The 25912-nt window shown below is 32.4% G+C and overlaps 1 protein-coding gene across 5 annotated transcripts in view; it reads right to left on the bottom strand.

The window, feature by feature from the left end:
* U2surp (U2 snRNP associated SURP domain containing) overlaps positions 1–25912 on the bottom strand; it is a 57835-nt gene that overhangs the window by 10010 nt on the left and 21913 nt on the right. For 4 of the 5 annotated variants that reach the window (XM_078043465.1, XM_078043464.1, XM_078043462.1 and 1 more), the window contains exons 11-27: positions 25534–25699; positions 25140–25351; positions 24169–24212; positions 20946–21050; positions 19951–20021; positions 19714–19873; positions 17992–18154; positions 17504–17583; positions 16572–16659; positions 15511–15633; positions 12965–13121; positions 11681–11776; positions 10872–10938; positions 8476–8635; positions 4002–4112; positions 1355–1473; positions 25–201 (exon numbers count right to left, since the gene is read on the bottom strand). In XM_078043465.1, coding sequence (XP_077899591.1) covers positions 25–201; positions 1355–1473; positions 4002–4112; positions 8476–8635; positions 10872–10938; positions 11681–11776; positions 12965–13121; positions 15511–15633; positions 16572–16659; positions 17504–17583; positions 17992–18154; positions 19714–19873; positions 19951–20021; positions 20946–21050; positions 24169–24212; positions 25140–25351; positions 25534–25699 — 2099 coding nt within the window. Of the gene's footprint in view, positions 1–24; positions 202–1354; positions 1474–4001; positions 4113–8475; positions 8636–10871; positions 10939–11680; positions 11777–12964; positions 13122–15510; positions 15634–16571; positions 16660–17503; positions 17584–17991; positions 18155–19713; positions 19874–19950; positions 20022–20945; positions 21051–24168; positions 24213–25139; positions 25352–25533; positions 25700–25912 lie in introns of those variants that run through there. The other variant, XM_078043467.1, reaches the window with a different exon arrangement.

Raw genomic sequence — 25912 nt, 5'->3', positions numbered from 1 at the left:
GTAAAAAATGGCTTGCATATTTACCTTTTGGCTTTTTTGCTAACATCCCTAGGAGAATCTTTGTGAGATGACCTGGACCGGGAGCTTTCTTTATGAGATCTTTCTGAACGCTCTGACCGCTCCGATTTTGGTGATGGGGATTTCACTCGTCTACCACTGCTACTGCGAGATGGGCTGGGGGATGTACTATGTCGCCTTTTCCTATGGAACAAAGCCCCAAAACATTTCATGAGTAAGCAAAGGATTAGGTATGTGTTTTTCTTTTATTAGATTGACAAATTAATTCCTACCAGTTTACACCACTGTTAATATTATTTTCCATAACACTCAAAAGTTCTTTGTAACTAGAACAAACAAGTCTTAAAATAGATTGATCGAGAGAAAACTAAATTCAGCTAAACTAAATTTTCTTTTGCTCTAAGACAGATTACTGAGACAATCAACAAAATTAATTAAGTTTCTAGATTAGATAACAGTGAGGTTTTCTTTTAACGTTATTTTTCTGATCTGATACTTTTATTGAGGTTAAATGAATATGGTTAAGATAACATGGCATCCTATTGTCCAATTATTCTTAAATGATTGGAATCAAGAGTGGAAAAAGAAAAATAAAGCAGAAGTAGAAATATTTTAACATTTGGGGGATGTAGAAGGGAACCTAGAAATTCTTTATTCTTTCAACTACTGTAAATCTGAAATTATGTCAAATAATATCACAAAAAGTGACAGATTTTTGTTACCAAAACAATTAGCGTTACCTGAAGTAACTCTAGAATGGGTGAGCCAGAATTTATTTGCAATTATTTGGTTTTTTTTAATTTGAAAAACCTCAATTCTGTCGACTAAAGCAATGTTCCTTCCTAAGAGACTTAGGAACTATGATAGTAAGAAATAAAAACTGAAAGAAAAATGCTTAGAATGAAGACTTAAAGCAAGAAGCAAGTCCCTGTGGCCTATGTACACAATCTCCTTTCAAAGTAAGACTGAGACAGGTTTACAGGTAGCAGCCTCAGCACAGAAACCAGAAAAAAATTCTTATAGCAGAGGTAAAAAGGAATATCTAGCAAGCTGTTCTGTTATTTAAGCTTCATATTTGATACTTAATACTGTAACTGAATACTTGCACTCAACTAAGGCTAAGGCTACCATAAGATACATGTAAAGGGAAGATGCCCTACTTAGTTAAAACCAAGCAGCAATTGTCTACTCCATTTGTTCAGCTAACTCTGCCTCCTGCAGGCAGGAGTCAACAAGTTTATTGTAAAACACACTTCCAGTTTGTTGGTATCAATAATGAGAATATTATAAAATCAAAAACTATTGCAAAACCAGTGTACACATCAGGATGTTATACCTTTCTTTCCTTGTTGGAGTACACTCATCTTTTTCCTTCTTGTCTTTGGATCTAGATTCCAACTTTTCTTTATCCTTCTTATCTCTTTCTCGTTCTCTTTCTAATTCTTTCTCTTTCTCCTGTTTTGTTTTTAAAAAGAAAATATTTAGTTGCTTAAAAAAATTAATCAAGGTTAATCACTTTTATGTAACAATATTTTCTCATTTAGGAAACATTTTTTAACATCATTACTTACAATACAATATCATTTTCAAAAAAATCTACCATTCCAGGAAAACTATTCTTGTACTGAATAATAATTACCATTATAACAATAATGACATTATAATGATAATAATAATAGCAGCTACATATTTACTTAGTGCTTACCATAGCCCAAGTCATGTACTAAACATTTTTCCATATACCACTTCATATAATTCAAGACCCCTAGGATCAGTAATATCACCATCAGTCTAGAGATGAAAACTGAGACTTGGAAAGATCAAGTACAATGTCTATAGTCACACTGAATGGTCGAGTCTGGGTTTTAGTTCAAGCTTTACAGTCAGATCTTGTCCTACGTCCTAATCCCACGTACCCACCGCCCAACTCAAAACAAAACAAAACAAAACAAAACAAAAAAATCAGAAAAAGCTAGCAATGCACTAAACTTTCCTTCACAGATTACAATTAGTAAAAAGTAATTCTTCTAACTGCGCAGCAAGTTGATTTAATCAAGGAGTTCTTACTAAAGGAAAAAGCTGAAAAGCGGAAAATGGCTATTCATAACAATCTTCCACCAAAATTTTATTACTGAGAAACAAACACCAGCGATAATAGAAACTTTAAGTGCTAATTTATAAAAATAAACTGACTACATAATGATACAATTATGTAACCAGAAAATAGTTTCTTTGATCACGTCACTTGAAATTCTGATTTGTATTGATAACAGTATAAACAAATGAGTGGTTACAGACAAAAAATCCAGACAACTTGGTTCTTCAACAAGAATTCTTCTATGATATGTATCAAAAATGCTATTTGATGGCTGACAATTCCAATTTTTAAGAAGTTATAGAAGCCTATACCAGATGTTGGAAAAATTTTTGCGTAATGTCAGATAGTAAATATTTTGTTTTTGTGGGCCACATACAGTCTTTGTCACAAGTGCTCAACTCTTGTCACTGCAGCATAAAAGCCACCATAAACAATACACAGTGAATGGGCATGGCAGTATTCTAATAAAATTCAACCTACAAAATCAGGCATAGTCTACTGATCCTCAGCACATGCCTTCACAAAACACAAGCTTGTCTACAACTACAGTCATGGAATGTAAGGGGACTAAAGTGGTCATACATGTATTACTCATTTTAAACTTGCTACCATTAGGATTAGTGAGGACCAGAAGGGTTCTTTGCAGATAAATAATCTATCACCATTCCAAAGGAACTCAGAGGGTAAAGATTACTAGCATCTTTTAAAAAAAAATCACATTCATATTTTTACAAATACAACATACAACATAGTACAAATTTTACAACTGGTGCTGAGGAGATCTTTAGGAAATATTCTCGTGATTGAAATGCCTATTATATGGAAACTATACTACAGTTAAACTACTTACAATGTTTCACAAATTCTAATTCAATAATAAAGCATAATAACAATAGCTATCATCTAACAATCTTGCAGAATTGGAAACATCACCCCAGTTTCACAGAAAAGCCAGGTGCACATCAGAAAGTGGCACTAGGATTCCACAGGTCTATGCGGCACCTCAGTCCCTTTACTGGAATGCTCCCCATTGTTGGTTCTGCAAATGAATCATTTCAAGTGCCCTTCTATAACTTTTTCCTATTTCTCTGTTTTTATTTCTATTATTACCATTATTACATTATTATTTTGCAGACAATTAAAATATAGGCTAAAATAGCACCTCCACCAAAATTCCTGAGTTTCTTCAACAATTACCATGTGGGACTGCTACTTCTAGAATTCTCTGCCTATTCCTACATATTTTTTTATATGCAAAAATACAAAGTCCCTCAAAGACCTGGAATTCTGGGGTTGGGGTTGGAGTTGTGGCTCAGTGGTAGAGCACTTGCCTAGCATGTGTGAGGCACTGGGTTCAATTCTTAGCAATGCATATAAATAAATAAATAAATAAAATAAAGGTCCATCAATGTCTTAAAAAAAAAATCAAAAAATTTTAAAAACATGGAATTCACTGATGAGCCATTCTCTACCATTTACAGAAGTCCTAAAACAGCTTCTTGACACTAGAATTTCTCAAACCCTGTTTCCATCTGTATCTCGGTGCCAGTTTTCAGGGTAGCGGTTGTCTCACTGTCATAAACTTCTTCCTGTAGGGTTCTTTCAGTTTTGAAAGCATGCTCTTACTAGGATTAATCTTGTAGTCCACAGGTTGTACCCTGAATAAAATAGTATGCTGTTGCCTTAAGACCTCTTTTCCAAGTTGAAACGGTTTTAAAATACTGAAACTCACATGCTTCTGACTGTCCACTAGTATACAACATTTATACATCAAAGGATATAAATGGAAATATACTTTCCTTAAGTATACCAATATACTAATATTCTAAGACATCAAATAAGTAATTTTGGAAATCATATATTATTAAACATATTTATTCCTTACTCGTTGAAGAAGTTTATCTCTGTAGTGTTCTACTTGCTCTTGGAAACTTTGGCCTGGTTTTTTAGGTCTTTTTCCAGACTCTAATTCATCCTGAAACTTCATAACTTTGAGCTGTGAAATAAAACATTTTTAAAATAAGTATTTTCAATTACTTATAGTTTCTTAAGAACCATTTTGCTCTCCTCTACAGTAAAGTGATATCTGATTAGCAATCAGTCAAAATATAACCTAAACATAAAACTGTCTTATCTGAAGGCCACTTGTCAGACAAGCCCATCCACACAGAATCCAAGTAATCAGACATCAGGTCACATGCTCTCTACACAGCCATGAGATTACTCAAAAAACCACATGCTTCATACCCTTAAGAACTTATTCTCTCAACACAATTATGAATTGGGATCTGGTTCCCCAAATTAGAAAGGTAAGGAAACTGGAGGAAAGCATACTGCCAGGAAGATATGTGTCAACAGAAAATAGATTAAAACACACACACACACACACAAAAGCAGTATTCCGGTTAAAGTTGGTGTTAGATCAAACACAGAGCTGCACAGTCTGAAGATTTACTCTATTTCTAGTACAATATAATCACTGAATATCAACGTACAAAGAAAATATTAAAGTCATATTTAGAATGTACTTTTTTAAAGACAATACTGATTTTTTAAAAAAATCAGAAAATGTTTTAATTCCATATTTTATAACTTATCCTTTAGAATGTCCACATAAAACCTATTTATACAAGAATATTCACTGCAACACTATTTGTAAAACTAAATCACCTACATGTTCAGATAGAGATTTCTGGCTAACTATACACAAATACACCAAAAAATCTGCAATAGTAACCAGAGAACATATACAAAAAACTGGTAAAATCAGTTACAGGGAGAAAAAGAATGGAATAGGTGAGATTAATTTCATTTTATTCTAGAGATTTAAGTATTTTAATATTTTTACTACTACATAAAAAAATACTAAAATGAATAAACTCATCATGTATTTTGAACTTGAAGATTTCACAAAACAGCTAAAATAAAAAGTATCTGGAGGCTTAAACGAGCTTAAATCATCCAAGAAATTTCCAAGGACAGATACTTTATTCTTGGACTAATGGAGAGCAAATAAGGTAAAGATCATGAGGACTTTGCAATTGTCGGAAGTTGAGGTGGGAAGTACACAGATCCTAGATGAATCCACCCTGTAAAGTCCCAAACCTGTCCAATCTAGTTTTACTCAATGAGATGGGGAATGCATTCTTGTCTAATGGAATTACCAGAGGTTAACATCTAATCCTGCTTTATTTAGACACTAATATGTCTTTTAAATGGGCTATGTGCTGCCACACATTTTATTTATATTGGAAAAACAAGGTCTCATTTGTTTTAGGCTTTCTACCCCGACTTGTCATTACAAATAAGACTTTCCAATAAAATGGAAACAAGCTATAATTTCTTCCCAGTCCAAAATTAAAGTGGTATTTTCATGATTTTTGAACTTGATGAATGTTTTTAATAAGTTCTCTAATTTTTTCCCTTTTACTAATTTCACTTTTGTACATAGTAAGGGTTTTATAATTGGAGTCCTCTCCTCTTCCTTTTAAAATCTTACAATTCTTTGCACTTTTTTCATGTTTTAATGATTATTACATCCTAAAAGACAGTTTTAGGCTTTCCACCCCCAGTAAGATATAAGTTTAGATTGTAAGATGGGGGTGTACAGCAATATAAATGGCTGATCTCATCACTGTATGCAGCCTTGACCAGAATAAATCAAAATATGTTTTGCAAATCAGAATTAAGTATCCAAAGGGCAAAAAACCAGACTGAGTGTCACTTATGGGAAAGGAGGACTTTCTAGACAATCTTTTAAAAATATCATTATAAAATTCCAATTTAGGGACTGGAGTTGTGGCTCAGCAGTGGAACACTTGCTTCTTACATGTGAGGCGCTGGGTTCGATCCTCAGTACCACATAAAAATAAACAAAGGTATTGTGTCCATCTACAACTTAAAAAAAAAATATATTAAAAAAAAATTCCAACTTAGGTTTCTGCTGATACAGTCTACCTCTGGCTTAATCAAAAGTCCAAGGTACCCAGAAAAAAAAGGTGATTATAGGCCTCAACGTAAAAGAAAGTAGCCCACACAATGGCTTCTTGCCTTGGGATAATGACCAAGTATCACCTTCCTACTCAACTACTCATTCTTTCCTTAGGGACCAGGTTAGAAAGTGATCTTTCTCCTTCAATAATACAGAAGATCCTTCACTTGGCTCCCAGTCCACTATTCTTTTCCAACTCCTCTGGCAGAAGTAGGGACAGCGGAATAGGAAAAGTCAATGCTACTTAGGTACTACTCTATGGTATCTGAAAAATTAAGAATCTGTTCCTGGTCAACACTACAATATCATATCCACCAAGGTTAAACTTTATTCCATGTGATTAAATCTTTATTGCATGTGACTAAATCTCAGTACTAGCATACAAGGGAGAAGAAAAGATAATTAGATAATGCTAAGGACTTGGTTCCAAATCAAAATCCCATGAGTCAATTGTGAAAGGTAGATACCATGAGGGCAGGAAAAACAGCCACTGAATATTTAACAAAGGGAGAAGACAGACTACAACAGAACACACAAAGCATGGAAATGTATACTCTTAAGTATGTACATGGGTGTGTGCATACACACATGTATATCCCACACGTATATATGCATATAATGTAGAAATAATAATGTTCATAAAATCCAGCCAAGTTAAGAAAAAGCTAAATTATACAGCTTTCTTCTCTATGTTAAGAAGCAAATAGAACATTTTAAACTAATTTTAAATAGTCTATTTTGGCATTTATAAGGGGTAACTTAAATTATCAAGAAAATCTATTTTACTGAACTCAATCTTTACTTGTATTTTAACAGTTTTATTATATCAGTTAGGCAAAGCCTCTCAGTAAAATAGGAGGAGGACTGAGAGTTAGGAAGGGGCATGTGCTCATCAAAAAAGGTCCAACCCCCAACTGTGAAACATTGAAACTGGGCTAAATGATGTCTGAGTTGCTTTGTGGCTTGGAGCTTATATTAGTCTCTCTCTACTTTTTGATCATCTAGACTCCAATACATATTGTGCCACTATTACCTGGGTGGTTTAGACAAGTTATTTAAAATCTATCTCCATTTACTCACTTGCCAAAAAAAGATAACAGTATTTCCCTCATAAGGTTTTTGCAGAGATTGATTGTGCAGCAATCAGCACAGTATTTAATGATACTCAGTGTTAGCTGTGTTTGAATTTGCTGTTAGCACCAACTTTAACATGTGAATAATTTAATGCTTTCCACTAACGACTTATTTTTAACTTTTTTAAACCTATACCACCCAGTGGTACTTAACTGCTTATCTTCTTATAAATAATTCTATATACTTTTTTTAAAAAGAAAAAGGTCCAACCTATGTTTGTTCACTGATATACATTGTCTATTTCTAAAAAATTAAATTATTAGTAAGAGGAATAAGGCTGGCATGAAGTAAATATTCAAAAAACTGTTAAGTGAATGAACTTAACACTCTTCTTATGTTCTAGACTGACCACTGCTGTTATTTGCTAGGAATGTTTCATTACCTTGATGCATTAAAAAAAAATCTTTCTTTCTCTGACATGTCTGAATAGCTTTGATTTTAACAGGATATTTTAAAAAAAAAGGAGATGGAAGAATGGAGGGAAAGTCCATGAAATGGTCTGGGCTCTCCTATATGTCTTTCTCCTCTTAATGTTATGAGACCCACTCAATGTCTACTCTTTGCCCAGTCATTAAAAGTAGACATATTTTAGTCCCCTATAATAAAATGTAAATATCACTTGAGTGTGCCAGAAAATATTTTATCATTCCTTAGTTACATACTGCATACATTCAAAATGTAATAAATTTCCTACATGATTAAATATAATCTATTAATTAGAACTTATTTCTTCAGAGGCTCTCTTATGTGCCTGCCATATTCTAGAGATAAAACAAAAAGAAAAGACATTAATCAATGAAGTAAGGCAGCAAACAAAATACATGCACACCCCATAACACATGTAAAATTATACAGAGATAAACAAAAGGAACAGGGCTGGGGTTGTTGGTCAGTGACAGAGTGCTTGCTTAGCACATGTGAGGCACTGGGTTCGATCCTCCAGTACCACATATACATACATACATACATACATACATACATACATACATACATACATAAATAAGGGTGCTGTGTCCATCTACAACTAAAATAATAATTTTAGTAAATTAGAAAAGGCTATTATGAGGGAAGGGATGCTTAAACTAAGAGACCTGAGAGGCTCAAAAAAAATGGAGGCTTCGAAGCAGAGAAGGGAAATGGTATGTACCCACATATGCTGTCAAGAGAGAGTTGAACCTGACGGAGAAGGTGAAAAGCCAATGGAGTATAGCTTCAGTGTCACTGCCATACTAACCTCAATCTCACGAAGCTTAGCTCGTTTTTCCTCACTCATTTCAGAGTATTTAGAGAATTTGGACTCGGTCATTTCTTCTTTGATTGGATTAGAGTACAAGTGATGCTCTTCAGATTTGGAACTTTGGGTATCATCTTCATCTTCACTTTCTTCTTCTTGACTTTGGAAATAAGTAGAATACATGGTACGTCAAGACATCAAAAAAAGGTTACATTTTACAGACTGGAAATTTTATTTTTCACTGTCATAGAGCCTAAATAACATTAGCAAAATATATGAGGACAATTCATCCCTAAAACATTTTTTGTAAAATATCTGAGTACATAATATTTTATAGACAATTTTGTAAAACTCATTTTCTCCACATAATAAGTTTGAGCTTCAACTTGACACTTTTAATAAATTTTGCTTATGTTAATGACATCTGTGTGCCTTTCATTCTGCAAAAAATTTTCTTTGCAATAGTTAATATAACATTTAAATATAAATTTAAAAATATACAAAGGGCTGGGAATGTAACTCAGTACTTATTTAGCATTTGTGAGGCCCCAGTTCAATCCCCAGTACTATAAAAAGAAAAAAGAGAAAAAAAAAAAAAAAACCAAGAGCTATGCTACTTGGATAACTTTAAATATATACATATTTTCAAGTTGCTAATATAATTTTTCAAGGCCTGAGCAGTTGTTTTAATTGATTTTGGCCTTATCCCTCAGTTAATAGTTCCAGGTTCAGTTCTCATCACAGCTTCTTTTGCACTTCTTTTAAAGAAAAGGGAAGTTCAAAATTAAAATGTAAAATTCATTACAAATGAAATTCTTTTAGGAATTCTTTTTTTTAATATTTATTTTTAATATTTATTTTTTAGTTCTCGGCGGACACAACATCTTTGTTGGTATGTGGTGCTGAGGATCGAACCCGGGCCGCACACATGCCAGACGAGCGCACTACCGCTTGAGCCACATCCCCAGCCCCTTTTAGGAATTCTTCTTAAGTCTTAATAAGCTATATTTTTGTTAAAATCACATTTCTCCCACAAATGCAATAATCACTAGCTTCAAAAAGCAGCTCTAAGTTAAAAGGCATTTTGGATTCAGCCACTAGAGAGTAGTAGTGAGGCATAAGAGAATTTCAAGAATCAGAAAGTTCTTTGTGATTTTTTTCCCCCTCACTTTCATAGTTATTTTTATATTATCAAGATTTATTTGGAGTTCCTAAAAAAATCAAAAGTATAAATTATTCTTATCATGCTATCAGTGAATTATTTCACAGTCATATTCCAAACATTAACACAAATAACAACTTTATGTCAAGAAAGAAAAAATTCCCAATATCTTTAGAAATAAAACCTACTTCACAATATATTCGAATTCTTTTGAGTTCTCTGATGGCTTTCCTATCGTTCCTGCCTTCTAAATTAATTATTTTGAGTACAATACACATTTTAAAGCAGTGACTTCCAGTTCATGAGATGTGACTAATGATAGGATCATGGACATTAAAGAGTTAAAGATAATCACTGTTTTAAAGCAAACTGAATTAAACCAGACTTCTAAACTCCTCAACCTCATATCAATCTGTGTTTCTACAACTGAGTGCTCATACTTCCTTAACAATCTAAAGACCCATTTATGAAATCCACATAAATTTCTGTGTTATGCTAGGACAAAAAGGAATTTTCCCCTGTTCCTTCTTCCATTTGGGAATAATAAAAAAATTACAGAAATATTTTTAAAAATAAAAGCCTCTGTTTTACATTCTTGATGCCACCTCTTCCTACTTAAAAATCTATTTCCTTTGCAATGATTTTTTTAAAATGTCCAACGCCCCCTACAAAGTACAAATACAATCTTGCAGGACAATCTGGGAACAGAGATTCCTATAATCACGTATTGTCAAATGCAAAAACAATTTTGGAGTAATTACCAAAAAACAAAATCAAGAATATAATTTCTCTATGCTTCAAAGAAAAGGTTGTACTTCTTTTATTCATTCTTAGTTCAGCTGAAGTGTTACATTTAAATAACAGAAAAGAAGCTCCCACTCACATTTTTAAAATCATTTTTGTGGATTTTCACAAAAAATAAAAAAATAAAAAACCACTTTTTTGTAGATTTGGTAACAAAGATTTGAAACAAACGTAGTCAGTCATTTAGTAATTACCAAGTGAGAATGTACAATCTATCACAGAAAATAAACTCAAAAGCAAAGTGAAACAAGATACATGAACAGAAACCAAATCTCTTTATTCAATAGAAAAACTATGAACAACTAAAAACAACCCTCTCACAGGTGCTTTTAAGAGAGAAGTTTTCCTCTTCACTATTACTTCAACCAGTAAGGAAAAAAAAGGAGTGTATATGCACTGGAAACAGTATATTTGAAACTTAGATTCTTACTTTTGATTTTCTTCTTCTTCTGATTCTTCATGCTGGTCAAATAACTCCCACTTAGAAGTTGTTACAGCTAAACGAAAAGTAAAGAGTATATAATATCACAAGGTAAATTAGACTTTTTTCAGCTACTGCCTAAGAACTGAATGTTTATACTACAGAAGTTTTTAAGCTGTTTTTGCATTCTTTGAACAGCCAATTCTATGTAAAATCTCTTCCCTAACACCTACAATTTTACTCAAACTCAAAACTGATAAAAAATTTGTCATTCTTCTTTCTGTGCTAGATGGTAACATCTATCAATTAAGTGCTAAGTCCAAACTGCATCTAATAATAAGCATTATGATTTTTCTGAAATTGACCTCTCAAACAGATAGCTTCCCATCTACACTTTCTACTGAAATGCCTTAACCTTAAAAGTTTTTGGTATTTCTCTGATTACTCTCAACGCCTCCCAACTAAAGAATCTAAGAATCTAAGAAATTACTACTAGAGTAACAGCAACCACAATAAAAGCTCACACTATACATAAAATGTGGTTAACACTGGATTTTTAGAATGAATCATGTTATAAAACATAAAAGGAAAATACACACATACAAACATATCAATGATTATAAGAACTCAATTTTTAAATTTTTTTTAGTTGTAGTTGGACACAATACCTTTATTTTATTTATTTATTTATTTATTTTTATGTGGTACTGTGGATCGAACCCAGAGCACATGCGAGTCAAATGCTCTACCACTGAGCCACAACCTCAGCCCAAGAACTCATTTTTTTGAAGCTTGATATTTGCTATACCTTTACTCACCTTGTGCTTCCAATTCAGATTCATCTACAGCTTCCCATTTTGACGGGGCAACTTTAAATATAGGCTCATTCTTCTTTGAGTCTTCAGTTGCATCCACTAATGGAGAAAGAAGAACTATTAATTCTCACTACTAGGGGATGATCCAAGCTACTGCATTCAGGAATATTTACTCAATTATTAAAACACAAAGTAAAACAAGGTCACACATGGAAAAATTTTGATAGTATCAAGAACAAGGATGCTTCTGAGGTCCAAGTTTTTAACATTATACAGAACCCCACCCCATCCCCATCTATGAGGGACACACTCCAAGACCCCTAGTGGATACCTGAAACCAGACAGGCACTAAACTCCTTATACACTGTACTTTTCCATATATACATATTTATAATAAAGTTCAATTTATAAATTAGGCACAGTAAAAGAGTAACAAAAACAATCATACAGTAGAATAATCAAAACTCTATACTGTGATACAAGTAAACCTTAGGAATTATTTATTTTTGGAATTTTCCATATAATATTTTTAGACCAAGGTTAACAGCAGGTAACTGAAACTGAAAGTCAAGTGGCAAATAAGGGGAATCTACTGTACATATCAACTCAGAAAACCTTGGTTAGTAATATTTTAAGCAAATGAAGAAACACAGAAGTAAAATAAATATATTTTGAACACTTTTACCTAAATGTTGTCTAAAATATCAAATCCCTAATTTGTTTAATATTTTAACATAATGTTAGGCAACTAAGAAAACTGAATCTAGACTGGAAAATGTAATAAAACAAAACTGGTAAGACCAGGTACATGGCATTGTGAATATAATTGTGAATAAGATTTGATCTATAATTTCCTGACAAGACAAAAAGGAAGTTACTAATATTATAGGAGGCCAACTATCTTAACAAAGAAAGGTGACCATAAAAAATTTAGTCTTTTCCTTGGGGCTAGGGTTGTGGCTCAGCGGTAGAGCACTCACCTAGCACATGCGAGGCACTGGGTATGATCCTTAGCCCCACATAAAAATAAATAAATATAATAAAGTATTGTGTCCAACTACAATTAAAAAAATATTTTAAAAATAAAGTCTTTTCCTTGGTATAAACATTACCTTGGTATAAACATACTCAAGGATATTTGAATTTTGAAAAGTCAGAAATAATTTGACACCTTAACATTTTATTAAAATATTAAATAGAAATAATCTTTCCATATTAGCATGAATAGAAATTAGTTTTGGTAACTAAACTTATTAACTACATTTAATGCTTGAAATCTGAACGTACAAGGCACTCCATCCAGATCATCATCAAGACTTTTTATAGGAACTCCATCAAGATCATCAATGGGAGTAGCATCAATGGGAATTCCATCCACATCTTCTAGAGGCGCACCATCAAGCTCTTCTTCAATGGGAGCACCATCAAGATCATCTGGTACATCCTGCAGAACCACATACAACTAACTGTAACATTTTCTTTGCTTGTTAAAGTCTCACTGCTATAAACCTAATCCAGTACAAGTAAGTACCCACACTCCCGGGTACAACGTAAGACAATAATATTTGCAGTCTGCCAATGAAACAGGAACTGGTACCTTTCTTTATATAATATTTACCAAGTGCCAAGTACCATGTGAGTCAATGATGAGCAAATCATAGAATTTACGAAAGGTTTCTTTTGTTGTTATTGTTGTCAGGAAATCAGATAATCACAACATCATACAAATAACTGTTACAATAATGAGGTATATCACCATCCTATTAGAATGATTAATAAGGAAGTTTCACTTTGGAAGAGAAAGCACTATCCACTTAAGAAACTGAAACAAAACCCATGAGTAGGGAGGATCTGGAAGGATATTGCATGAGTGAAAATGTACAGCTTGACTATTAAAGATGAAAGACTCAAGAACTATTGAGGTAAAAAGCAAACAGAATGGAGGTAAACAGAATCTGCTATCATGTGCTATACCTTTTCATATACGTATTTACTTATATAGTTCTTCAATAAAATGAAGTCATGCTAAATATAGATGGTTCCCAACTTACAATTATTTTTCGAATTTATAATGGTGCAAAAAAAAGTGATACACGTTCAGAGGTTAATCGTACTTCAAATTTTGAATTTTGATCTTTTCCTAGGACAACAATATGTCATATGATATTCCTGTGATGCCGGGCAACAGCAGCAAGCCACAGCTCCCAGTCAGGCGCACGCTCACATGGATATGTACTGAGTTATCTGAGTTATCACCATTTTTTGGATATAGATATTTAGCAAGTTACATGAGATATTCAAAACTTAATTTAAAACTAGGCTTTGTGTTAGGTAATTTAAGTGTCCTGAGCATGTTTAAGGTATAGGAGGGTAGCTATGACATTCCATAGATTAACTGCATTAAATGTTTTTTCAATTTATGATACAATCAACTTACAATGGATTATGGGACCTTATCATAAGTCATGGAATATCTATATATGGCTTGTTCTCTAATGTATCATAAATCTTTCATGTCATCAAAAAAAAAAAAAAAAAAGGCCACTAATTTTTACATAAAGAGAACACAGAAAATTCCAACTACATATAACTCTGAATCTAGGACTCTGGTAATTTTAGCAATAAAAAAAAATCATTATTTAGTGTTAAACAATATTTTTTTTTTTAAACAAAGAAATGCTATCCCTAATTTTCCAAGAAATCTCCATACTGCTTTCCATATTGGCTGCAACAATTTGCAGTCCTAACTGCAGTGTATGAGTGAACCTTTTCCCCTCACATCCTCAGCAACACTTGTTGTTTGTATGCATAATAGCTGCCATTCTGACTGGAGTGAGATGAAATCTTAAGAGTGGTTTTGATTTACATTTCTCTAATTGATAGTGATGATAAACATTTTTTCATGTGTTTGACAACTGACTGTTCAAGTGTTTCTTTAGGTCCTTGACCCATTTATTGACTGGGTTATTTGTGGGGTTTTTTTTTTTTTTTTTGTGTCTAACTTTTTGAGTTCTTTATATACCCTAGAGATTAGTGCTTATCTGATGTGTGAAGGGTAAAGATTTGCTTCTAAGATGTAGGCTCTCTAATCACCTCACAAATTGTTTCTTTTGCTGAGAAGATTTTTTAGTTCAAGTCCATCCCATTTATTTATTCTTGATTTGACCCAGCTATCCCTTTCCTTGGTCTATACTCAAAGGACTTAAAAACAGCATACTACAGGAACACAGCCACGTCAATGTTTATAATTCACAACAGCTAAACTGTGGAACCAACCTAGGTTCAATAGATGAATGGATAAAAAAAAAAAATGTGGCATATATACACAATGGAATATTACTCAGCAATAAAAGAGAATAAAACCATGGCACTTGTAGGTAAATGGACGGCATTACAGAAGATAATGCTAAGTGAAGTTAGCCAATCCCCCAAAACCAAATGCCAAATGTTTCCTCTGATATAAGGGGGCTAATTCATGGTGGGGTAGGGAGGGGGAGCATGGAGGAATAGATGAACTCTAGATAGGGCAGAGGAGTAGGAGGGGAAGGGAAGGGGGCATGGGGTTATTAATGATGGTGGAATGTGATGATCATTATTATCCAAAGTACAGGTATGAAGACATGAATTGGTGTGAATATATTGTGTATACAATCAGAGATAGGAAAAATTGTGCTCTGTATTTATAATAAGAATTGTAATGCATTCCGCTGTTATATATAAATACAAAATAAATTAAATAAAAACAGAAAAGAAATACTATTCACATATGTAACATACCACACTGCAGTCCAAAACAAATTTCAAAAATAATCAGACAAATATAGAATGCCTACCTCAGTTTCCTTTTCTTCAATAATATTTACAAGTCCTAAGAAAATATTCTGTAGTTTGATCAAAAATGGTTCTGGATAAATTGCCCAATCTTCCCATGCTCTGAAGCAGGTCATTACCCGTTGCTAAATAAATAGGAAATAGACAATGAGTTACTATTGTGGGCAGTGTCTCAAAGTTCAGTTCCTAAGAAACAACTATCATGATTTGCTGAATTTTCCTTTAAACTGACACTCTTCATAAAATTTTCAAAAAGCAAATATTTCATATTTTAAAAAAAAATCAGTGTCACCTTCAAATTAAAGGGGAGCAGGACAACCACAATTGTTTGCTTTTCATCACATAAGGTCAATTCCAATATCAGTACTAAACATGAGTCATATTCTGGGGTAGACTTAACAGAAACTTAGGAAAGTTGAAAATCAAAGTAGCCAAGTTTTAATCTGAATCCCCTGTGGCCCAATAAAATACTTCAAATATCTAGCTAACATTTTCCTCTGCCCTTCCCAAAACTGTCAGTTCTAACTTAGGGTAAATATTTCAGAAAAAAATATTTAAAAAATAGATTTGTCTAAATCTTCTAGATGATGGGATCACTGGCTATCTTTCCAAGTTAAAAAAATTTCTTAAAGTTTTCTTCCCATGAAAGTATATTTACTTATTCAATTATAAGTTATTTTTTGGCTTTTCTTAATACCAGTCTATTGCTTATGAGGCTATAAAAAAATAGTAGCTGAATATGCTTTCTAAATATAAATAACAAAAATGTACATTCCCTAATCCAGCCACACTGTATGTACCATTACAAAACAGTTTAACTTCTGAATGTGCTCTGTGGGAGGGGAGGAACCTAATAGCTAAAATATTTAAATAATTAACACTTAGAACTAATCTGATAAAACAAAAAGTGATGTATTTTAAATTTTCTTATACTTTTAAATAATGAAGGCAGCAGTAGAATTTTAAAACAATAACTTCTAATATGCTTTTCTAGCCCTCCAATGCCCTCCTCCTCCACCTATCTAGAACACTTAAAGGCAAAAACAGAAAACAATATACATACCTTAAAGTTTTCAGACTGCAAATGGCCTTGAATTGTACGATAGGTAGCATTGAGGTCTGAAAATATCTGACATAACTTTGTTTCAAAACTGAAATTTAAATAATATATTCTTTAAAATAAAATCTGTTTGAAATTGCACCTCCTCTTCAAAATGCTAATCAATGAAAACCCCTCTTGGACTTCAAATTAAGATCAAGGTGCTTTGACTTCTATTCTACATTTTCTTCAGTAAAGACCCCCAAGAGTCATAAGTACTAGTTCCCTTCACAAACAAGGTACTTTACATTAGGACACAGTTGAACCATCTATTTCAACTTCTGTTTTATGAATAGGAAACTTATAAAAGATTAAGTGACTTGACCATAGCAAAAGCAGAGTAGGATCCATTTCTAAATTTCCTTTCAGAGACAAGTTTTTTCCCTGGGCCTAATTTATAAAATAAACACAGAAGAGGAACTCTAAGAAACTGAAGAAGAGACAGCTTAATTATAGAACAGCGGTATAATTTCTTAATGCCTCAAAAAACATTAACAATGAAAGTCATACAATGATGAACAGAAGAAAATGGAGATGTTATAGTTAATGTTGTATCTTTGCTCTACTCCTTTATGTCTGCTGTTATATACACTGCTTATTAAACAACAGCTAAATAAGATGTTATTTTTTTAACTTCACCTATCTTGTTTTGTCAACAGATTCTTCTGATATTTAAAAACTGATATAAAAATTAAAACTTCCCCAAAAACTGATAATTCAGATTACAGCAATTTAGTTCAATAAATCCAGGCCAATTTAAAAGAAAATTCTCTAACCATAAATAAATTCAAATTATTTCTTCTTTGTGGGCGATGTTAACAATTGATCCGCTTTTCTAAACTCCTTACCCTTAATTACTTTATTTCGGGAATATCAGCTTATATCATTATACTTACAATTTTCTATAATATGAAGCATTGGCAACTTTGGCTGAAGAGTTGTACAAAACATCAGAAACCAAATATAATCTGGCAATCTATAATGCCAAAAGATAACACAAATGGATTAAAAATAAAAACCATTAGCCAATAATATATCTAGAAAAAAAAAAAACTATTGTCATTTCTTAGAATCAGGGGCATGAGGCTAATGTTCAGCTATAATTTAATAATCACTCCCAAATTAGAAAAGTTATATGAAATTCAACATCATCATGGAAATGACACTAGCAGGGATAAAATCTATTAACTCATTTATAGTTCGAGTTGTTGGTTACTTATATGTCGATGACAAGTTTCCCAGGCAGAGGAAAATAAAACTACATGGGAAAGACTTTGTCAAAGTTCTTCATGCAAAAAGAAAACCAATTCCAATTCAAAAAGAAGCCAACTATTATCTCCTATTTACTTAATTAAACATTCAGAAAAAGAAACCATTCCCATACCTTTTTAGGAAGAGGTGTCTTTAAGATAGACAATGATTCAGTAATGCAATCCACTATTTCTTCAGCAGCTTCAGCATTATTAAGACAGAAGACCATTGCATCTCCAATATCATTTTTTCTTGGAGTTAATCCCCGTAAGATTTCTTCTAATTTGTCCCTCTGTCTGAAAACAAATTTTTAAAATTATAAATATTTACAGATATAAGTTTCAAATGCCATTATAGTTTTTGCTCACAAACTAATCTCTTTAAAGTCCACTCAGATAAAATAGATCTGAAGACTGTATTAAGTACCCCAAACTCGTTATCATTTTAATTTTTTTTATTTGAACACAATACCTTTACTTATTTTTATGTTGTGTTGAGGACTGAACCCAGGACCTTGTGTACTCTAGGCGAGCACTCTACTGCTGAGTCACAACCCCAGACCCTCATTATCATTTTTTTAAGAACTTATTTACAGAAGAATACTTCTCCTGAAACTAAAAGTATTCAATGACTTTTTTAGCTTACAAATTAAGTAAATTTAATATTATGGGTATATTTCCAAATCTTTAAGATTATCTCATCATACTGAAAAACCTTCTTGTTCTTTACTCTCTTTTCCTGAAGGAAGTCTTATTACTTTAGCACTTTGGCATGGGATTAGGAAAGGCTAACTTTTTCTGTAATGAATAAGATCACAAATATTTTAGGTTTTGCAAGCCATATGGTCTCTGTCAGTCACTCTACTACTATAGCACCAAAGCAACCATAGACAACATGTAAAGAAATGGGCATGGGCATATTCCAATAAAACAGTATTTACAAAAACAGGAGGCAGTCAGATTTAGGCTTTGAGCTGCCTGCAGATTCCTGGACCAAAGTAATAATGGACCCATCCCTAGAGAAACAAATACACTCAGATATGTAACACACCATTAGCAAATGCTCTCACAGACAGTGCATCAAAGCAACATGTATTAAGATAATAGAAGGGGCTAAGGTTGTGGCTCAGAGGTACAGTGCTCGCCTAGCACATGCGGGGCCCTGGGTTCCAACCTCAGCACCACATAAAAAATAAATAAATAAAATGAAAGTATTGTGTCCAACGACAACTAAAAAATAAATATTAAAAAAAAAGAGATTAACAGACTATGCAAGGAAGTCTAACTTTAAATGCTAAAAATTCTTTTAGCTAACTTTTCCCTATGAGATATATAGAGCATCCTCCAAATATTTAATAGATAAATATGTTTCTGCTTTTTAAACCAGGCTAATTGCATTTACCAGGGCTGAGTGAGCACTAATAATATGTTTGCATGGCAGCCATCTCACAGCTCACACACTGTAAGCTCTATGAAAGACTTTGCATAGTCAACATCTGACCCCCTCCTAACCATACAGTAATTTTTCCTCTTTATGTTGCACTCAAAGAGGCAAGAATTCTAAGGGTCCCTAGATAATTCCTTTAAGAGTCTGAAGTATTCTAATGCCAGAGAAAGAAATCAATCATGTTTAAGAGATCATCAATAGTTTTATCACCAGGCAAAGGACACGGTCAGTAGGACAAACATATATATTTGCCATAATGTTTAAAATTATAAAGCATATGATGAAAGATGTTAATATTTTAAATTTTAACAAGTAGAAAATCATTGTATTTTAGGGTTATACCAATAAAACTATTAATTAAAGCAAAGTGACTTTTCTGAATATATAACAGAAAGAAAAAGCATCTTACTCTTCCTTGAGTGCTCCCTTCTTACTAGGTTCCTCTACAAAAGCTTCTGTTTCTTGTTCTTCTGACATTCCATGAAGGTATGGATTTAATGGTGGTGGCCTCCAAAAAGATCCATTTTTGAACATACGAAAATCTTCTGTCCGCCATTTAGTTGGAGAATCTCCCTAAAAATTTCCAGGAAGTTATTAGAAAGGTCTAATAACTCAAGAGTGAAATTAACAAAGCAATTAATTCTACTTGCCTGCAGAATGGAATAAAGCTTCCACCTGTAGTAAACATGGGCAGGTGTCTGGTTTTCAAATAAGAACCTAAACAAAACAAAACAAAATCATTGTAGACATCATATCCTTTTAGAAAGGGCTACCTTCAACTAAATATAAACAAATGATAAATATTATTTGCCCATTTAGTTCTAAAAAACAACTACAATCAAGAGACCCCCCAAAATTCCTTATATTTTGCCATCCGTTCCTTACCCCTTCCCTGCTGTCCCAACTCCAGACCACATTAATGATCGAGTTCAATACTTAAAAAGTATGTTTCTTGCTGGGTCTTACAATGATTTATATGGAACACTTATAGGTCAGATGCTATGTCAGGCAATGGAGAGATTTTTCTCAACATGTAATTCCAAAAGTAGTGATTTTACACTACTTAAAGAGTGTTAAATTAATGTCTTAGATACCATAGCAATTCAGGAAAAAAACAATTTCCTTTCAAACTCGTTTAACTATAGTTTATGAAAGTGTCTTTCATTGAAAACATAATGAAAAGTATTTTTCTCCTAGACAATGCTAAAAACAATGCTATTTAACTAAATCAAAATGTGATAGAAAAAAAAAACTGATCTAAGCATTCTAATCAACAACTGACTTATCCTTTTGCAAAAATAATCTTGTACTCTAAAATTTTATTCTTAATTCCTAAAAGCAGTTTAAAAATACACACCTGAAAATATCATACAATTTCACTTATATGAGATACCCAAAGCCAAATTCATAGATATATAAAGTAGAACAATGGTTGTGAGGATACAGAGCTGGGGAGATGGAGAGTTATTATTTAATGGGTACAGGATTTCAGGTTTGGAAGATGAAAAAATTTTTGGAGATGGATAATGGTCATGGTTACACAACAATGTGAATGGATTTAAAAGGCACTAAACTATACACTTAAAAACGATTATAATGGTAAATTTTATGTTATAGTACCACAATTTAAACACTACACACCTGAACATAGGATTGTTGATTTCTCTGTTCATAATCATAGCTTCAAACATTGGCCCTTCACGTACAACAAACTCTATCATTCGATGTATCAGGGCGAGCAAATTCCTACAACAACAACACAGTTAAAGAAAATGGATTCAGACCTACCACTATATAAAACTATACTTGACCTAAGTTACTACAATTGAGCAGAAAAAGATCATTCTGCTGACTAAAACAGAATTTAATACCAAAAAAGCAACCTGGAGCATACGATAATGCCTTGTGCATTAAGAGGGAGTGGGACAGTGGGGGTAGGGGAGCGGGAAGGTAGGAAAGGTGAAGGGAGGGTGGGAAACCACAACACAGCCTCATAGTAATAGAAGTTTAATTTTCTAAATGTCACTTAATTTTATTTTTCAAATGCAAAACATTAAATCCTGAATCACAACTAATTGGAAAGCTGTAAATATATAAAACCAGTAACTTATAACTTGCATATTATAACCACTAAAATTTACATACTATCTGTTTTAAAAGAAAATATTCCTAATCCAAGCACTTTTTTGTAGTTGTATTGAAATGTTATAACCATGACTATAATTTATGAAAATGCAAAACTACATTTCAAATTTAAGGCCTGATTTAATGAAAAATCCATCCAATTCCTGTGCTTTTCTGGTACACATTATACTAGATGGAGTTTTTATTAAATCTGACCTTTAATGAGGCAACATCCCTTTGAAGCACACTTCAAACTAGTTCACAATTCATGGCATGTACAACTCTGCCTACATGTTAAGAATCAATGAAGAAATTATATTGCCAAAGCCTTAAGTGAATGGAGTCCTACTCTTTCCAAACTGGGGCACATGGTGAGATGCCCTTCCCATTCTTCATAACCATGATGTTCAAATATTTAAGCCAAAATAAATATACATAACTTTTTCCTACAGTCATTTATTCTCTGAATTTTTAGAAGGCCTTTACTGATTTTTTTTTTCTAATCTGAAGCTAAAATGTCTAATAAAAGACTCCAAACACAATTTCAGACACAGATGATAGTATCAGGTAAAAATGACTCAGCTTACTTATAAGCTGCTTTTAATTTCTCATTTCACCAGCTGCCCAGCATACAGAGCTGGCAAATAACAATTGGGAAAAGCAAAAGGATATTGGCTCTTGGTATAAGGCACACATTTAAAGTTACATCTTTAGCATTCCCAGCTCAAATTAAGTTCATATAACTGCTAGAATATAAATATAGTTATAGAACAAGACGGATTTTTTTTTTTTGGCTGTATATAACTCCCTGTTTCAGAGTACATGGACAGTAAAATAACCTATCTTATGTTGACTATAATTATTTTCTCACAGTTTTCAAACAAACCTACTTATGTGGATGCTAAAATCTCTACATAGTAAAAAAAAAATTTAATTCTAAAGGAGGTAAAAAATTATATGCAGGTGTAAATCTTAACAAAGGGGCAACTATATATTTAAAACTATTAATTCAACCATAAATTGTTAAAACTAAAAACAAAAATCACTGAATTTTAAATTTAAAAAATTATTTTCCTTCATAGAAGTATTAATAGTTCTGCAAATATGCAGTTGATATCCAAATGAGAATGTATTCTCAGCATCCATAAAATTAATGACATTACTTTGAAGAAAGGGAGATACTGTAAAATTATGATTCATTCCAAAATTCCCACTGCTGTGAGCCAAATTAAAGTAAAGGGAAATTTTATATATCATAATATATAAGACCATTTACTAGGTGGACAAACACAATACACCCAGAAACTTGTATAAATTAAGTCAAAAGCAACTTGACTTCAGTATTAAAGATAGATGAAAAATGGTTTAGCAAGTTTAAAACCAAAGGGTTCACTCTAATGGTGAGTCAAGACTTTTCAGTAAAATGTATACTCAAAATTTTGTTTAGAAATAAGCTGAGCCACAAGTAAAGCTACTATGGGATATATGTTTTTTGAATATTACAAAAAATACTTTCCTGTGAATACTTTATTAGTGGAAAAAAAAACCACTATAGTTTTAAACAGGCTTGTAACTGGTAAAATCTATTTTTACAAAATTAAAAGTTTTTAAATGTTTCATGATTATTTAAAATCAAAATCTGACAATTAGTTGTTGCTAACTTGAATTCAATATTATTATTAAAGAATTGTAATCACACTTTTCTTTAAGAATTTTGTAATTTCCTTATTTTTTAAAAAATGTTGACTTTCTATCAGGATAAAACAGTGTAGTACAAAAAGATAATATATTTTAAAGTGCATTATTTTATTTTAAAATGGTAATTATCTTATTCTGGGAAACCACAACAAAAAAAAAAACAAAAAACAAAAAAATTGTTTCTCAGTTATAATAAAACCACATTTATTGGAGTCGATCGTACCAATGTCTGGTCAAAAACTGTATACTTTCCCAATCCATCCCATGATGTTTTCCTGGTCCCCCGCTGCCGCAGACAGTTCAGCTGGTGTTGCTCACCAAGGCCAATGTCAAAGAGAATTTGGTATTCTTTTGTGTTCATTTATTATTCAACCAGTGTTGTGTTCCTGTGTTTGGGAAAAGGCTTAGCTTGACTGAGCAAGAGCATACCTACAGTATGAATTCTTCTGCATTGATAATATATTGAGAAAGGAAAAAAAGGAAGAAAGAAAAATAAAAGAATTCCAAACACCTATATTACCATGGAAAAAAGATTCTAGTAAATACAGTGTTCAAAAAAATATTAGGAATTTCTTCTTAAAATTAATTAGGAAAACATAAATAAAACTATGCCCTCAGTAAGGAGAATGCAAACCAAAGTTGTATATTAAATGTGGCTAATTCAGAAATCAAAGAAGGAGGAGGAAAAAAAAAGATTGGGTCAAATTATAACATTATCTAAAATTTAAGATGTTTTATTTAAAACACCTATTTTCCCATTATAATACTCTAACATTAGAACAACTCCACATTAAATCTATTAAACATTTTCTAACTCTAAAGCTATAAAAATTCTCTACATTAATAACAATAAAAACAAAAGATAATGACATAAAATTGCAAAGCATACTAAAGTTAAATTTCATACATCCCCCCCAAAAAGTACTGGGAAGGAACCATTGCTCAGTCAAGATATTACCTTTTCCTCAACACCATTTTTTTTTAAATTCAGAAGGGGATATTGTCTATATTTAGATCAGTAATAATAAAGAAAAACATGTACCTTTCTGTTGGGATAACCACTTTGACTATGGCTTGCGACAGAGTCTGTATATGAAGTCACATCAGATAATAAACATAGAATATGTGAGTATTGTTAACAAGTAACAAGCAAAAATATACATATGCATTGAAAATACTACACATCTAATCACAAGTTTTGCAGGCAATCACTGCATTTGAAGTAATTATACACTAAGCAATTACATAAATGCAAATGGATGTGTTCAGTGAACAATAAATGTTCACCAAATGCAAAGAATCAGAACATTCCTGCCAGAATGCACATCAATGCACTGAAATAGGTACTACACTGAGAATTATCAGATAAAGATTTTAATTTGTGAAATAATTAGCTGTTTGCCTCTGATCATACAGTTTGCTACTTTGTTCCCAAGCCTTTAAAACCAGCCCTGTCATTTTAAGTGTAATTAAGTCACAACAGAACCAACAGATTCTTATAACTTGAAATTCAGTTGGTTTTATGTTTAATAAAGAGAAATACTCACCCTTTGCTTTTTACTAGATTAACTTTTTTAAAATACCACATATAATCTCAAATATTCTAATACCTCAAACCTTGAGAGTTAGCTAGCTGCCATCCAAACAATTTAACTATTTAGGTGATCTTTCTAATTGATAAGTCACTTAACCAAATAAAAACTATCACTTTCTCAGAACAAAATAAATTTAGATACTGCACTTAAGCAAACCTGGATACAACACTGGACAAAGGGGGAGAAAAAAACTTAACAAGTGGTCAAAAAAGGAATGGTAGCCACAAATAAAAATGTGACCTACTATTTCAATACAGGGTTTCCATGGGCTAAGGCAGGGAACACATCTATTTATTTCTTTAAGAAGTTGCCAAACAGAATTACACACACATTTTCTATAAAATTGTTGAAAAGAAACACTACCACAGATTTAGTATTTACAAATTAGATGCGGCCCTATGTACATTTTTTAAATTACCTTCTCAAAATCCTCCTTGTTTTTAGGTGGTGGTAACATGGGAGCATTGGGGTTTTTTAACCGTTCTCTAGGCTGCGCATTAAAAGGCAGTCCGGATGGAGGTGGGGGAAGTGTATGTTCCATCATAGAAGGCGGAATGTATATTGGATGTGGAGGAATAGGTACAGCTTTACCCCAACCTAACTTCATTTCAAAAGACATAATCATTTTTCCTACAAAGGAAGAAAAGAAAGGTCACTCTCCTAAGTCTCTAAAGAAAATAAAGTATATCTGGTTATTTGAATTATATTTCATTTTTAACCTCTTCATTCCTCACTGGAGTTTACATAACTACTTTTACAAACCAAAGAAATGTCTAAATTCTATTAAGTGAATAATTATAAAACTTTCTTACCATTTAAATTTTTTAAAGCTCTTTCAGCATCTCTTCTATTCATAAAGGCCACAAAGCCACAATTTCTTTCTCTTGCTCTTTCTTCATCAGTTCTAGGCCACATAATTTTCACACTAGCTAATGGTCCAAATCTTCCAAATTCTTGGCACAGCATTTCTTCATTCATCTATGAAAAGGCATTAAGAGTTTTTTGGTTTGAAAAAAAAAAAAAAAAGACAATTCTATGCCAGTAGAAAGCAAAGTAAATTTTGCAAAAATGAAAATCAACATATTAATGCAATAATTCTCCCTTCACACACCAGAAAATCTACACAGGTAAAATCCTGTACTCCTGGGGCACTCGCACTTATTTTCAAATCATAAACGTTCTATTTCACTT

Source organism: Ictidomys tridecemlineatus, chromosome 3 (genome assembly GCF_052094955.1).
Source record: "Ictidomys tridecemlineatus isolate mIctTri1 chromosome 3, mIctTri1.hap1, whole genome shotgun sequence".
In the NCBI taxonomy this organism is placed as follows: Eukaryota; Metazoa; Chordata; class Mammalia; order Rodentia; family Sciuridae; genus Ictidomys; species Ictidomys tridecemlineatus.
This window is presented reverse-complemented; position numbering and strand designations above follow the sequence as displayed.